The 14,781-nt window shown below is 32.2% G+C and overlaps 1 protein-coding gene across 1 annotated transcript; it reads right to left on the reverse strand.

Moving 5' to 3' along the window:
* Positions 1-2,240: 2,240 nt before the first annotated feature.
* LOC123552145 (growth hormone secretagogue receptor type 1-like) lies at positions 2,241-8,200 on the reverse strand. The gene is made up of 4 exons (XM_045341569.2): positions 8,082-8,200; positions 7,369-7,472; positions 6,283-6,417; positions 2,241-5,608 (listed from the first exon to the last, which is right to left on the reverse strand). The coding sequence occupies exons 1-4, from the start codon at positions 8,092-8,094 to the stop codon at positions 4,916-4,918; spliced, it is 945 nt and encodes a 314-aa protein (XP_045197504.2). The 5' UTR covers positions 8,095-8,200; the 3' UTR covers positions 2,241-4,915.
* Positions 8,201-14,781: the final 6,581 nt, after the last annotated feature.

Genomic DNA, 14,781 nt, shown 5'->3' on the forward strand with positions numbered 1-14,781 from the left:
GGAAGAACTCATCGGATCTCACCAAGCACCTGGGTTTAAGAAAGGTTTGTGCCTGATGGGTGCCTCACATGTTAACCGAGGAGTAAATGCCAATAGGGTCAAATGTGCTGAAGAAATGTTGAAAACATTCTCAAATTTAGATAATCGCGCAATAAGATTAGACCTGGGTATACTTTTATGAGCCACATCATCTCGCGGCTGCAAAAGGGTGACCGTAGACATGTAAATGCAAACAGAGCTAAAAGTGTCAATAAAGTTTTTCTTTCTGTCTTCTTTACCTCAATGGCTACGTTTGTACAAATTCCTACACTGTCAGAAAAGTCAATCACAGGAAAGTATTGTAGAGACAAAGTACTGAAAGTTGTTAATCGAAAATACAAAAAAAAAAAAAAAACGTAATTCCAAAGACTGGTCTGGGCGGTCTCCAATTTACCCTGCTTCTCACAAAAGTGCCATCGTTCAGAACTTTCAGAAAAACTGAGTTTGTTTTCTTTTTCTTTTTTGGTTTGGTTTAACGTTTCAACATTATTTCAGTTACGTAACGGGCAGTTAATCTAACCAGTGTTCCTGGATTTTGTACGAGTATAAATCTGTTCTCTGCAAGTAGCTACCTACTTCCCCACATATATCAGAGGTGGAGGACGTATGACTTCAGACATAATGTCTTTTATCAAATCGTCACGGAGTACATATGCCGAATTCACCACCCTGTGATCCGTATATCTGCACTCACTGTTGAGCTAAGCGGGTGGGCTTGAAAAGGTTGTACAAATCAATTATTCCGCTTACCCACCAAGTCTAAGTACCTCGTGACTTTTTCTTCTCTCCAAGGCTGAAAATATAATGCCGACTGGGCGCAAATATTTATTAAACAAAACACTTGGGAGGTGGTATTTTTCGGTTACTTTAGACCATCCCTTTGGAAGACTACTCTACTTCTTACCGAGTGCAGAAGATAGTTTGAAGGAATAAACTAAATTTTAAGTCTGTACACAGACTGTACCATATTCCAGCACGATTGTCGTTATTTGTATAATGACCCCCGGAAAGGTATATGTTCATGCTTGGCGGAGTCTGGTATACTGATTACATATCTGAGTAAAATAATATCAATGCATCAGCATTCTTGACCACGTTGACAGCAGAAAATTGCAAGTTTAGTTTCAAACGTTTACAATTTGGCATAAAGAAATAAACACTAAGAGTTTTTTTCCATACATTTATAGCTTACTATAGTTTTGGAGCAATGTTTCTCTCTCAAAAAATTCAATTGTTATAGATTTCAGTCGATTATAAAAGATATAAGGAATACCAGTAAGATATCAAACTGTATTGTGTTAACTGAGTTTCCAATAGCCATTCTTTTTCAAACATTTACTAGTTTGCCTTAAAAATATAGCCTCAAAATAAGAAAAACTCACTCGTAGACATATCTAGAAAATGTTATTATTTACAAATGCTTAAAACAAACAGATCGGTGTCTGTGTACGAGGTTTACAACGAAAACCATGTGTTTGCGTACGTTTCTGCATGAAAATATTTCTTGACTTTCAGATTATTATAGACTGATTAATAGAAGAGATATGTTAAAGAAATTGTTTTATACAAACTCAACATAAATTAGCTTTCCTGACCTCTTTCACTTCTTAGCGATATTAAACGATTACATAAATGACCACGTGTTCCAGTCACTTACATGTTTTCGATCGTAAATAAATAAGAAACAAGTAGGTTTCTTACCTGTGAATTTTAAGACGTTTGTACGTTTTTAGAGAACCGCTGTTGTATAAATTGTTATAAATTAACAGACATGTTTCTGTTTGGCATACATAGAACTGAATTGAATGAAAATAAATAAATCTAAAACTTTAAGTTGTTTCTAAATCATGGGTCACCCCAGCAGAAAAAAAGACTGGTGTTCATTGTTAAAATATTTATTGTGCACTCTTTGTTTTCATGAGGTATGGCTATTTTACAAAAGTTGGTCAGGTATATTAAATGACTGCAACAAAGCATTGTTTTACAGATGTTATTCGAATCACAGATTTCAGCCATATTTGGATTTTGTGAATGTTAATAAAAATTGTATATGTTTATCACGAAAACGTTTAGCTTCTCATGGGACTGTTCATAGCCATTGGCCCAGACCTGTAGAAAAAGGAAATGTAACTTATGTAAAAAAAATTGGAGGACGAGTATAAATTTATTATAATGTGTTTTGTAAAATGATTGAAGAAAACAATTTTTGACAGTTTATTATTACAGGCGACCAAGTATGCAGATTGAATGAATCATTACAGAAATTACATAAACTTGTCATAAGAAACATAGTTAGAACAAGTTAGATTTACACAGGCAGCATCTTCTAACATTTACTGTTTGTACGTAATTTATCAATGTTTACAGCAATCTATGAAAAATACCAATAAGTATATCATAAGCCAAATTACCATGTTAGACTGATACACATTAACACATACATGTATATTCGTAGTATTGTACTTAAGTCATAAACTATGTCAACTTTAGTAAAATGAGTATTACATATATATGCATGTATAATTCACATTACTCTTTCTTTGAATGAATATATCAAATAATTATACAAACATATACATATAACGTTCTGTGCATCTAATGTCTCATTTTTTCTGATGTTGCCCTATATAGTAGCATAGAACATGACAGAAATACATAAGAAATAACAGAAATACTCATAAAACATTTTTACTCTGATAGCTCTAGAGTAGATCTTTTTCAGAGCGTATTTCAAAAGTTCGACAATAAAATGGATTTTGTTTTTGTTTTTATTGTTGTATTACCGTGTTATAATATATGTGAATTGTAATTGTGTATAAACTAATTCAAACTTTCGTAATTCAAATGTTTCGAAAAATATTTGTTTGGTACATGTGATTTCCAACGCTTTTAATTAAAATATGCAGGTGCATTTGTATATGCACGTTTATTTGAATCAATTACTGTGTAGAAATTATCTTGGCAGATATATTTGCAAAATGATCATATTGTTATAATAAATTGTCGTATACTTCTTTCACATGCCGCCATATATATATGTATTATGTATTATTATGTATTTTTGTAATGCCACATGGGTCTAAGACTTTTTGGACGAAAATAAACAAATTTGGAACGTGTTTTTTTGTAAATGAAAATCTTCGAAGTAATTACATTTAACAATTATTTTTGGAATTAACATGTGTTCACACCTTAAACATTTACATATAATTTATAAATATTTAATAAGCTATAAGAATAAGTTCCGGCACGATATCTCTCAAAGCTCTATAAAACGTTATCTAAATGACCATGATTTAACAGGAGTTTTGTTGTATAAAATCAATAACAAGTCAGTACTGGTTCAGAATCCAGGAACACTAATCGGGCACTTTTCAGGTACATGCATGCAAATATCATAAATACTGAAGTATATAGTTTCGTACGTAATCGTTATGTTTATTCATAAACATATTTAGGCTTTGTGTAAAGTCGTCGTATCTTGTTTTAATGAGATTCATATTGTTTCGTTTATTGCTGTGCTATATGAGTGAAAATGGAAACGTTTTATAGCATATTTGTCTCCGTAACTAGAAATAACTTCAAATGAAAAGTACAGTTATATGACATTAGCGGTAATCACCAAGAATAGAAAGCAGCAGCGAGTAAAAAATAGTTTGAATCGGAAAATGAGGTCATAACTATTGCTTATGAAAAAAAATGCATTCCCTCACACGACAGTGATAACATATATATGTGACTTGCATATTCACAATATAACACTAAATGAAACAATAAACAGCTATATGTATGACAGAATCTAACACTTTCTTTAACAAGGTAATTATGATGGACTGAAGTTGGTAAAACAAAGTACCGTCTCATGTCTGAAATGGAGATTATTATACAATAATTAAATCAAGGATTTCAAAATTAGCCCAAAGGCAAGTGGCTATATCATTACTGGCGTAAGAGCGCCTTCATAGCTGGAGGGCGGCAAAACTTCGCCCTCAAAGCTACAATGTTAGGTTCTTCTCATTGCCGCTTCAGTTACTATGACTTAACTATCAATATGTCCACTCGAACAATATGTTTATATTTACGTTTTGTTAAGATTTGACACCAAGAGTAAAGTGGACTTATATGTTGCCCCATCCCCTATCCCGCACTATGAGAAAATATTTAGATACATGTAAATATGAAGTTTAACATGTTACATCTGAACAGCTGCGTAAATATAGTCTGTTTCATACCTTTCCAGTTGTTTAAGGTAGTGCTTCGGGCGAGCGTTGGATGGTAAAGTATTTTTTGTAGTAGACAATTATTTTATACAATGCTACTTCCATTAAAAGTAGTGCATCGAGACTTTTTAACCAGATTTCTTAAAGCACGGGCGGCAAATTAAATGATCATATTTTAAAATATTTGCAATTACATTAATCGCAAAAATGAACAGTTTCAGGTCATTAAAACCTTTCTATTATCATCATTCATAGGAAATATGGGCTAAGTTTAAGTTATACTTAGTCTACTGTATATAAGGTTGGTTGGGAAACACGGTCTACAATTTATGATAACGATGAGCACTATGAAGGAAACTACTGGTTTTATGAGGCGGTTGGAGAGTGCATCTCGAAGCTGACGGATTGTAATGTTTTAACTATCAAATAAATCGATTGAATATAATTCTGGACAAAAGGTATGTTCTTAGTTGTTTTTTTCTTTGCATATGAATGTTAAGTATGTCTATTATAATGTATCAATACAATGTCATGTTGTTGATTTTCATTTCCACGAATAGAAAAATTAAACAGACGTGTTATGTTGTAATAAACTTCCGTGCGTAATTATATTCAATAAGAACACAAGATTTGTAAGTTCACAACAATATAAAAGCTTATACACACTCCGGATTAGTAACGAAGTTAAATTTGATTGCTACACGTTTGTCTTCAAAGTTAATCCTTAATTTATATTTCTGATCTAACACCTGTTCATTGTTTCTATCATCTGAAGTACGCCCCTGTACTGGCGAGTTATAAGGATACCCCTTTGAACTCGTATTTTTCCGCACAGTTAGTTTAGTAGAAGCAGTAGTTGTCGAAAGTTTCAACTTTCTCCTTGTCAGCAAATTGCAAAATCCCGAGCAAACAGTGTTAGCAAATAGATCACTCAAAGCACAGCGAAACTTTGTTGAAACAAAATTGTACACAACTGGGTTCAAAGCATGATTCAAATAAAAAAGGATTCTTGTTGAGTAAACAATACCCAAATACCGCTCCAATCCCAGACGTCCTATTGTTCGTGGATCTGCGAACGACAGCCAAAGTCCGGCAACTCTGAATGGTAGATGACATATAAAAAACACGGTTACTATGGATGCAATAATGTTTGCAACTTGATTTTGCCGTTTTCGTCGGTCATTTCCAGCTTGATGAATACACATATCATATTCTCCGGCCTGGTTGAGTACTCTGCAAAGGTGGCAGTTCAGCAGAAACAATGTTAAACATGGAATCAAGAAAAACAGGACAGCTAGTAGAACAATGAATATTTCTTGCCAGAGTTCGATGATTGGAATTCTGCATACCTAAAAGAAAAGAAAATATCAGATTGTTTTCTGAATCAAGAAGTGAAATAATAACTATTAGTAAACGGACAAAAACCATTTTAGACAAGGCCATCCACCCGAAAAAAACAACAGATGTTTTGTACACAAATTTGGCCAAGGAAAGGATTTATTTTGGCATGAGTATTAGTTAAAGACGAAAAGTTTTCAATATGTGTTCAGTAGTTACTGTAATAAACACTGCAGTGCCTTAACTCCTTCAATGGCTTTGGAGTCCTGAGAAAATAAAAGGAGATCACTAAATGTGTGTTAGACACGTGGTTTCTGTAAACTGCACGTCCCTATAATGTACTCCATCTTTGTACGGAGTTTCATTTCAATCCCTTCAAGACTAAAAAAAATATTATTGGGACAAGTAAATTTAATAACGGAAGATGATAAAAGAAAAAAAAATGTGACCTTTGACATTGCATTTGACAGTATTGACCTTTCTTATATTTTTTTTACTTCTCAGTAAAATAACATAGATGCAGACCTACCCGAAACGAACATTACTTATATTTATGTATAAACTGATCTTACAATGTGCTGAAATGGATGCTCCGCTTTTATTGAAGTTCTAGCATTGCATATTATTCTTGTAAGGTGTACTCATTTTCTGACTTAACTTTCTTTTTTATTGAATGATGGTATACCTTTATTGGCGTGCCGTCTAAAAATTCCGAATTCTTCACAATAGGTATGGACAACCAAGGTAGACTGAAACCCGACGATATAACCCAGATTATGACAACTATCTTCCACACTCTGATAGTTTCTTCATTTCTAACCTGAAATAATATCAAAATATATTCATCACATGGCGTTTTGTTGCGTAATACTTCTTCTTTTTTTAAATTTTCACAAACAGCACTCCAATCAAGCCTTAGATTAAATAAAATACGACAAATCTATACAAAATTTTATATATTATGGAAGTTAATGCTATCAGAAGAACAAACATTCCAGACACTTGTCATTTAGAGTTAGAGACATCTAACGTTTTACAAAACAAATAGGTCCAATACGCTGTCAGGACTATCAGACTATCTGTCTGAAAAGAATTTAACAATTTACTTCCAAAAAGGGGAAAACTAGTGTTTGAATAATGATAAAAAGCATTTGCATTAAATTTTCAGCTGGGTTATCGTTTTAAAAGATATCTAGCTGAAGATATCAGCACATATGTGCAACTCGCACATTATTAGTTTTCTTCCTTAATCCAACTTCATGGTAATCGTAAAAAAACGACCGAAGTCGATTATTCTGCCACTTTTCGTTTTTTACTATCAATAAATAAATACTATAAATAAATTTAAATTTTTATATACCACACTTAGTAAATATGTTCATTCCGGTCTAGTGCAAGTGGCTCAAGGCAACATTGATTAACGCCAAAACAAATCGCATAAATCATTATTAGCACGTAATTCTCATGATAAATCCCTTTAAATCATTTGCCAGGAAACACGCCTGCAATAACAAATTAAGGTTATAGATTTATTGACATGTCACTAGAACGAACGCACCAATCAAGTGGTAAACGCTGTTTAACTATGAAACCAGAGATCGTTAGTTTGATCCCTCGGGCTAAAAAAACCCCAAAATTTGGATAAGAGCCTTCTGTATGGGTGATTTACATCTGGGCCAAGTTCATGAGCTGAAAACAAATTGGTGACAGACAAACGTACAGGCGTACGTACATAGATCTTTGCCGCCGAAATACGTATAGAATTATTTACCTTTAAAGGATTGCAAACAACCCTGTATCTTTCGAAACTTATGGCCAGTATTGTCAGCACTGAAGCATTCGCTACAACATTTTCCAGGAATGGCACCAGTTTACCTGAAAAACATACAAACATGTTATACAAGCTGTACAATAATGATGATAAATGAAACACTCCCTAACATATGTAATGGTAACTAAAACCGAAATGTATATATATCAACTGTACAATCATTTAATTTCGTGGGTATGAAATATCAAGGTTTCAGAGAATCAGCTATTTCGTTGTACATACATTTGCAGATTCCAAATGTATAGAGGAAATGAAGGGAAAATTTTACATATTTGTCCGGACTTCTAATCGAGGAACACCCAAAGGTGCCCCTCCGTGCATTATTTCATCACGGGCGTGGACCCGGGTAAAACCACCGACTTTTCGTAAGCCAGCTGTATGGCTTCCTCACATATACAATACAACGCCCCGAGTGAGTTTCGAACCCTCATCAATTAGGGGCAAGTGATTCAAAGTTAGCGATCATAATCACTCGGCCACGGAGGCCCCTGACACTATAATTTGATAAATGATTATGCTGCTGATGATAGCCCTGCATCATGAAGTTATTGGCAAAAATTATTGTAGCCCTAAACTTCACACTTTAGCAAATCGAAATAATTCCAGAAAAGGTCATATAAGATATAAGCCGAAAAGTTCTATGTTACATTTACCTAACAACTCCATCCCTTTTCAAATATTCCTCTCTTTAACCCGATCCCGTATTTCCAATTATTCGATTCTATTTCTGTTAATCATTTCTTTTCTTCTAATTCTATCCTCCTGATTCCCGGCTCTCTTCCTAAGACAGTTTTCCCTTGAGTATTTATACCCTTTTCACGAACTGCGTCGCAATAACATGTTTAAAAGTATTTCAAAATAGCAATTTGAGAAACATGTCAATCAAAACACATATAACCGTAAACAATAGATGTAGAGTCAATCCTCATTGGTACCGAAACAAACTAATATAATTTAGATAATTAGGGTCAAATCTAATAGACAAAACATTCGACTGTGATTCATTTTGCTAAAGTTGTAAACACGAACAGTAAGCTGGCCACGTAAACAAATTAACATATCTGAACAATTAATGAAAGTTCCATCAAAAACAATAACAAAATTATCATGGCTAACCTGATCAATTTCTATTGAGAACCACGCGATATCTGAACGGTTATAATAGTAAACAAAGTCATTTAGGTCAAAACTTAATAGATAAAACATTCCGATGTTACGAAATTTGCTAGAGTAGTAAATACCAACAATGACCTACACATTTAAACAAAATGAGTCGTATTTGTAAGAATTATCAGAATTTTCCATCAAAATCAATAACAGATAAAATAAACATGATTAGTTAACTGAAAACTTTTTTTATCTTGATCAGCATGCCATGTGGCTTATCTGATGTAAATGCAAGTAAAATGTCTGACTTTAAAGTTCATCCATATGTTTTATTAATTGCTTTTAAATAAAATAAGGTGATTACTGTCTAGACCTAATACGAAGGGTATGGGAGAAGAAGAAAAATATTGTGTATAACTAGAAGACAGTGGGTCTGTTTTTTGCTCTCTACTGGACTTAAGCTTAAGATAATACTACTGATACCAGAATTGAAAGCATAGCGAGCAGATACTTTCTTTTAAAATGCCCCGAGATCTGAATTCTTTGGTGCGCTGGGTGTACCTCTTAATCAGATAGAGTATACACAGTATTATATATGTGTGTATGTATACCAGGGTGTAGGAGGGTAGGAGAGACTATTCCAGGGAGAACCTCATCCTTTAATACTCTGTTACTTTAAACACTAAATCCTGCAGTCAGCTGATTTTTAAGAGAAAGTCAGTTCTGTCAATAACTGAAGTTTCACAACTGTTATACCTTTTTTACCTGAAGAAAATTTGTATTTTAATTAACAAAATATAAATAAATAGTTATAAATTATAACTATTGTTTTACACACTCTTTGGTCCATATGTTTAAGAGCTGTTCTAAATAAGAAGGTTATCTAATTTTGAGAAACATTGTTCTTAATAAAATGGTTATCTTATTTTGAGAAATTGAGAAATTGCTGAAATAGTTCTGTATGAGCTGGGTACGGGAGTCCTCCCTCGTAAAAGTTTGCAGCTTGTACATGCCAAATCCTGAACTCTAAGAGAATTCCAACGTGGAAATTATGGTTGTCAGTTACTCTAATTTTAAGGTCTATATTTTCAACAAGCCTTGAAAAGGGGTAATTGAGTAAAAATCTTCGTAAGGGTGCAAGATCCTTGTAGGAATAATTTTGAATACATTTCTTTGGTATTTCAAAAGCCAAATAATGAACACTGGTGAGCTTTTATGATAAAATTCATCAGTATGGTCTTACAAATAATGAGTATATATATATACGCAAAAGATGGTGCTTCCCTCATCCATACATATATATATGAGATGTCGAATCATCTGTACCCTGGACCTTTCCTACGAATTTGTAATTAAAAATGATTCACGGACAAGAAACAGATTACACGAAATTTGAATAAGAGTTATGGTTTATAATTAATATGTTAATAATTCAGACAGATGAGAATAATTAAACAATTCATTTTACTCAAGCGTTAAAGCGACTAATCAACACATTGTGATTTTCAAAATAAATATCACCGAAAGGCAAAATGTCGCCACGGTTTTATATATTTACATGAAACTTAATGGTTGATAAGTTTCCTGTTTCCAGAATTATGGGAACGTTCGAGTTTTCCAAGTTTTTCTCCTTCACTTTTATAATTAGGCCCATTATTATCCTTTTTAAGTCAATTTCTTTCTTTCATGCATCTATTAATTTGCACCAGTTCGATAAAGGAAACGTTAATGCTTGTCTTATATCAAGACATTTGTTTTTCTTGTATTTATATGAATCCTTCCTCTTTATTTTGTTCAGTAATAATTTTATTATGAAAGAACAATATAGAATATTGTGACCTGTGATTATGGGTTCAGGAAAAACAGGTACAATTTCCATGCGGATCGTGCAGAAAAGAATGCCACGCCGAATGCCTAGCGTGTGAGCTAACCGATGTTTAAAAGTATTAAAATTTGGATCCTTACAAAATAAGTTTCAAAAACTATGTAAGGCAGTTATCACTTTATATAGATAATATACACTTGATGACTTTCTTAAACAAACAAAACTATATACATCTGTATACATGGAATCATGAAAATGCATGAAAACACTTCGATATCTGACTACCATTGCGTAAAAATATTTTTAACAAATTTTACAGTCTGCTAAATAACTGAACTTTAATAAGGCATTGCAGTAAATTGTAACAAAATATTTGTTAGAATCATAGGATTTAATGAGAAATTGAATCACATAACTGTTGAATCTACCATAAGAAAAACATATGAACCCTCGAAGATTCTTCTCATTTTGCATCATTATGAATCTACTTTCAAGGTATCTTAATTACAATGAAAAGTTGTCGCACATGTTTAGATTCTATTTGAAAAATTGCATGTGATTTTTAAATGAGAGAAAACACTGCATTATTTAAGATATCTCAAAATGAAACGATTTCATAAAATCATCACCAGAGATGCTTATGATTATGAAAAGCTCATACTTGAATCTTGCGAACAATACTTAATACACCTTGATACGGAAAAGGCTGAATCAAACATTAACTCTGTAAACCCAAGGAATAGATGAGGATTAATATGTAAGTTAATTAATTATTTCGTATTCCATAAAATCGTTACTCATTATTCCATTTCCAATAAAATGTTGATTCATCAGATTCATTTTGAAAGTGTTTGCATCTTAACAAATACAGTACATGTATTTACAATCAATATTACGCCTATATATACTAGGCTTTCATCATCAGTACGCCGGACTCCGCTATGAGTGTTATCTATGTATAATGCGGTTTACCATAGATATACAATAATGTTGATCAATTTATGAGACTACATCATTTTTATGCAATACACCATGTCACTCTGCAAGTATTTTAGCTCTGGTATAAAATTCATACATACATTTCGCCTCTACTAGCCTTACTGAATGGCATTACGCTTAAATGGCTGTACATGGCATCAGTACTTAGATTTGAATGCTACCTAGATAATGTGTTTTACCATATATAAAATAATAATTATCATAATTCACGAGCGAAAATGTTAAAATATAAGCAACAAAACATGTCATTGCGCAAATATTTTAGCTCTAGTATTATATTCCTTTATTCATTACGCCCCAGTTAACTTCATTACGCGTCATTTTACCACATTACTCTACATAACTGTATTTTTCTCACTGACACGTTTTGTTTGTAAGGTGCTCGCTGAACAGAATCCCGTTTTTTTTTATAAACTGGGAAACCGTTATCAGAAATCGTAGACGAATGCTTGTATTTTAGAGTTATTAGAAAAACAACAGAATTCGATGAAGAAAACATTTTTATAACATCAAACATGCGACTAAAGCGTGAATATAAGAAAAGTTGGATATTTTAAGATCTCACACCACGATGTGTGGGTTAGTCGCTTTTAATCAATCAATGAAATAAAATCATACACAATCAAAAACACAAGTTTGTAAAAGAATTTAATAAAACAGTATGTTCGGTAAACATATATAGGAAATATGCAAAGAATTTTAGTATGTAATAAGGAAAAAGTCTTTGTCTTTATTTAAGAAAATGAATATTTGCAATCTACAAAGATTTTCATCCCTGATGTCTGATGTATGTTCAATATGTATAATGTAAAAAAATAATTTTGTAAAAAAATAAAGACTGTTTATAAAAAAATGTTTTAGAAAAAATTACAAAAATAGTGATTCCGGTACGGTTTAAACTCCAGGCCTGAATAAGAGTGAAAAAGAAAAATCTTTGATCCAGAGCTGTAACTACTAGGCTGCGGAGTCAATTGATGAGAACTTGATACGAGGTTTTCACTTCAAATTACAAGCCTGCAATGAAATGTATAAATATCTCCGACCAAGTGTTAATATTACAGCTGTATATCTGTCATCTATAAATGTTGCACTCAAAGTAGGAAGTCGTACGTGATGATTAATAAGACCGTGTACTTTATATTGTTTCACATTGCTTTTTATAGAAGTAAGATATAAAATTAATGATTAGGGTACAGCGATGAAAGGTGAATTTCATGTAAGTTCAGAGTAAAATATATGGTTTGAAATTTCAAAGGCACTACGCCTGTGTAATCATAACATGCCCGTGTTGTATAACAAAGGCCAGAATAAAAGCAACCATTTTCATTGCACTTATTGGCAATTTTCTTTAATATCTCGAAGTAAAATACTATATTCTACACTTTTAAAGGTGTTTTAGACTGCGAAACTAAAAAACAAACCTTCAAGTCGGCACTACCTATTTTAGATATATGTGTAGTTAACTGAATCAAAGTACACAGTCTGTAAATTTTAATATAGTTAAAATATTAATTTCTGAAAAGGAGTTATTTTAGCTGAAAATTAATATCCTGGGTAAAATATTTTGAAAAGGGAGATATCTCCGCTAACACTATATTGTAGACTTAGATGACTATGTACAACATGCAAACAATGCACTTTTTATCGCTATGCATGCGAAAAGTATGCATAATTACTACAGCGGTCAGCAGTTGGAAGAAGAACAAACATGAAAATCAAATCAGTCCATAACATATTTTAGGTGAAATTTGTCAACCAGAGACAAAGTTTTTAACTTACTTTTCCACTGCATTGATATAACATGGACATGATTAGGATTGACAAACAGTGTACAATCAACAATTTTACTGTATAAACAGACTGTTTATATTTTTCATGGGATGGAGAAAGATTTTTCACAGACTCTATTTCTAATTCTTATGTTCGATTCCTGACTCGGACATCATTTTTTCTTAATTTCGCAGATAGTATAGAGACAAAACCTCATGTTCTAATCCAATCCTTTTAAGTAGAACTGATATGACAGTAGTTTACCTGTTACGTTTTAGTCACAATTTCCTCATTTGGCCACAAGTCTCGCAAAACGTAGACTTCACCAATACCATAATTTCACGTTTTACTGAAACGTTTACTTTTAAAATACACAAAATACATTTTTCCATATCAGATGCGATTGCCGCTATGACTCGGTTGTCATTTCTGTTTTGATAAGCTACAGTGTAGTTGCAACTAAGTAAACAACATTAATACAAATACGTCATTTTGTATAAAAATAAATACAAAAAAATATAACTAATTGTATACCTACTCCTTCAGTTACATTGGGCACTTTTGAATGTAGTCCGGATTTGTTTTCTGATTAAAATGAGTAGATGACATTGTACATACATTTATATATGATGATCATAATGCAAGGGTTTGGTTTAAGATACTTTCTTCTATGTATAGCTGTCACATTGGCAGAGCACCTATGTATTTAACAGAACTGCTTACAGAGTATGTTCCTAGTAAACAAGGTTTGAGATGGTCAGAAAAGTCTGATTGTCGTTATGTTGTTCCATATAACAGGTGCAAAACATTTCATGATGGAAGTTTCTGTAATATTGGTCCAAAACTCAGGAATGAACTGCCGTTAGCATTACTTAAAACTAAATCACTTGATACCTTTAAAAAAATCTTAAGACACTGTATTTTAGAGACTTCATGGCATTGTTTTAAATGTTTTGATACATGTAATTATTTTATATACGATAACAGCAGGTGCTAGTTTTCACATTTTTGTGAGTTTTTACATTTCACCATTTGTATTTTATGTTTGAGAAATTAACGTTTATTCAAATTAATCAGTTTCAGCTTCAGTTTTTATCAAAGAATTCCAGCGATTAAGCATTTGTTGTGTAAAATAAATGAACTCTTGAATTGAATTTCCTAGCTGCTAAAACACGACCGGGTCTGAAATTTATTGAATATACACCTACAAAATTGAGCGTACGCTCAGAACAAGATGTAATTGTTAATATAACAATTTAAAAAGCCACACTAACATAGTACAGAACAGAACAGAACAGAACATACCTTTATTAGCTCAGAACTTGTACATAACAGTTATTTGAGTATACAAAGCAAGAATAATATTCAATTCAATTCAACATGACATGGTGATATAAGCATGTACGAAGTCAAATAGCATGTATAATTTTAACATGGTTGTTGTTTTGTATATCATTCAGAAAGATGATTAAATTACAATATATATATATATATATATATATATATATATATATATATATATATATATATATATATATATATATATATATATTGTAATGGAATTCTCCCTTACAAAATGAACGTCATGAAATTATGTGACAAATAAACATTTAGCATACAAGTAACTGCTGAACTAGAGTAATCTAACTTAA

This window comes from Mercenaria mercenaria, chromosome 4 (assembly GCF_021730395.1).
Source record: "Mercenaria mercenaria strain notata chromosome 4, MADL_Memer_1, whole genome shotgun sequence".
NCBI classification, from domain to species: domain Eukaryota; kingdom Metazoa; phylum Mollusca; class Bivalvia; order Venerida; family Veneridae; genus Mercenaria; species Mercenaria mercenaria.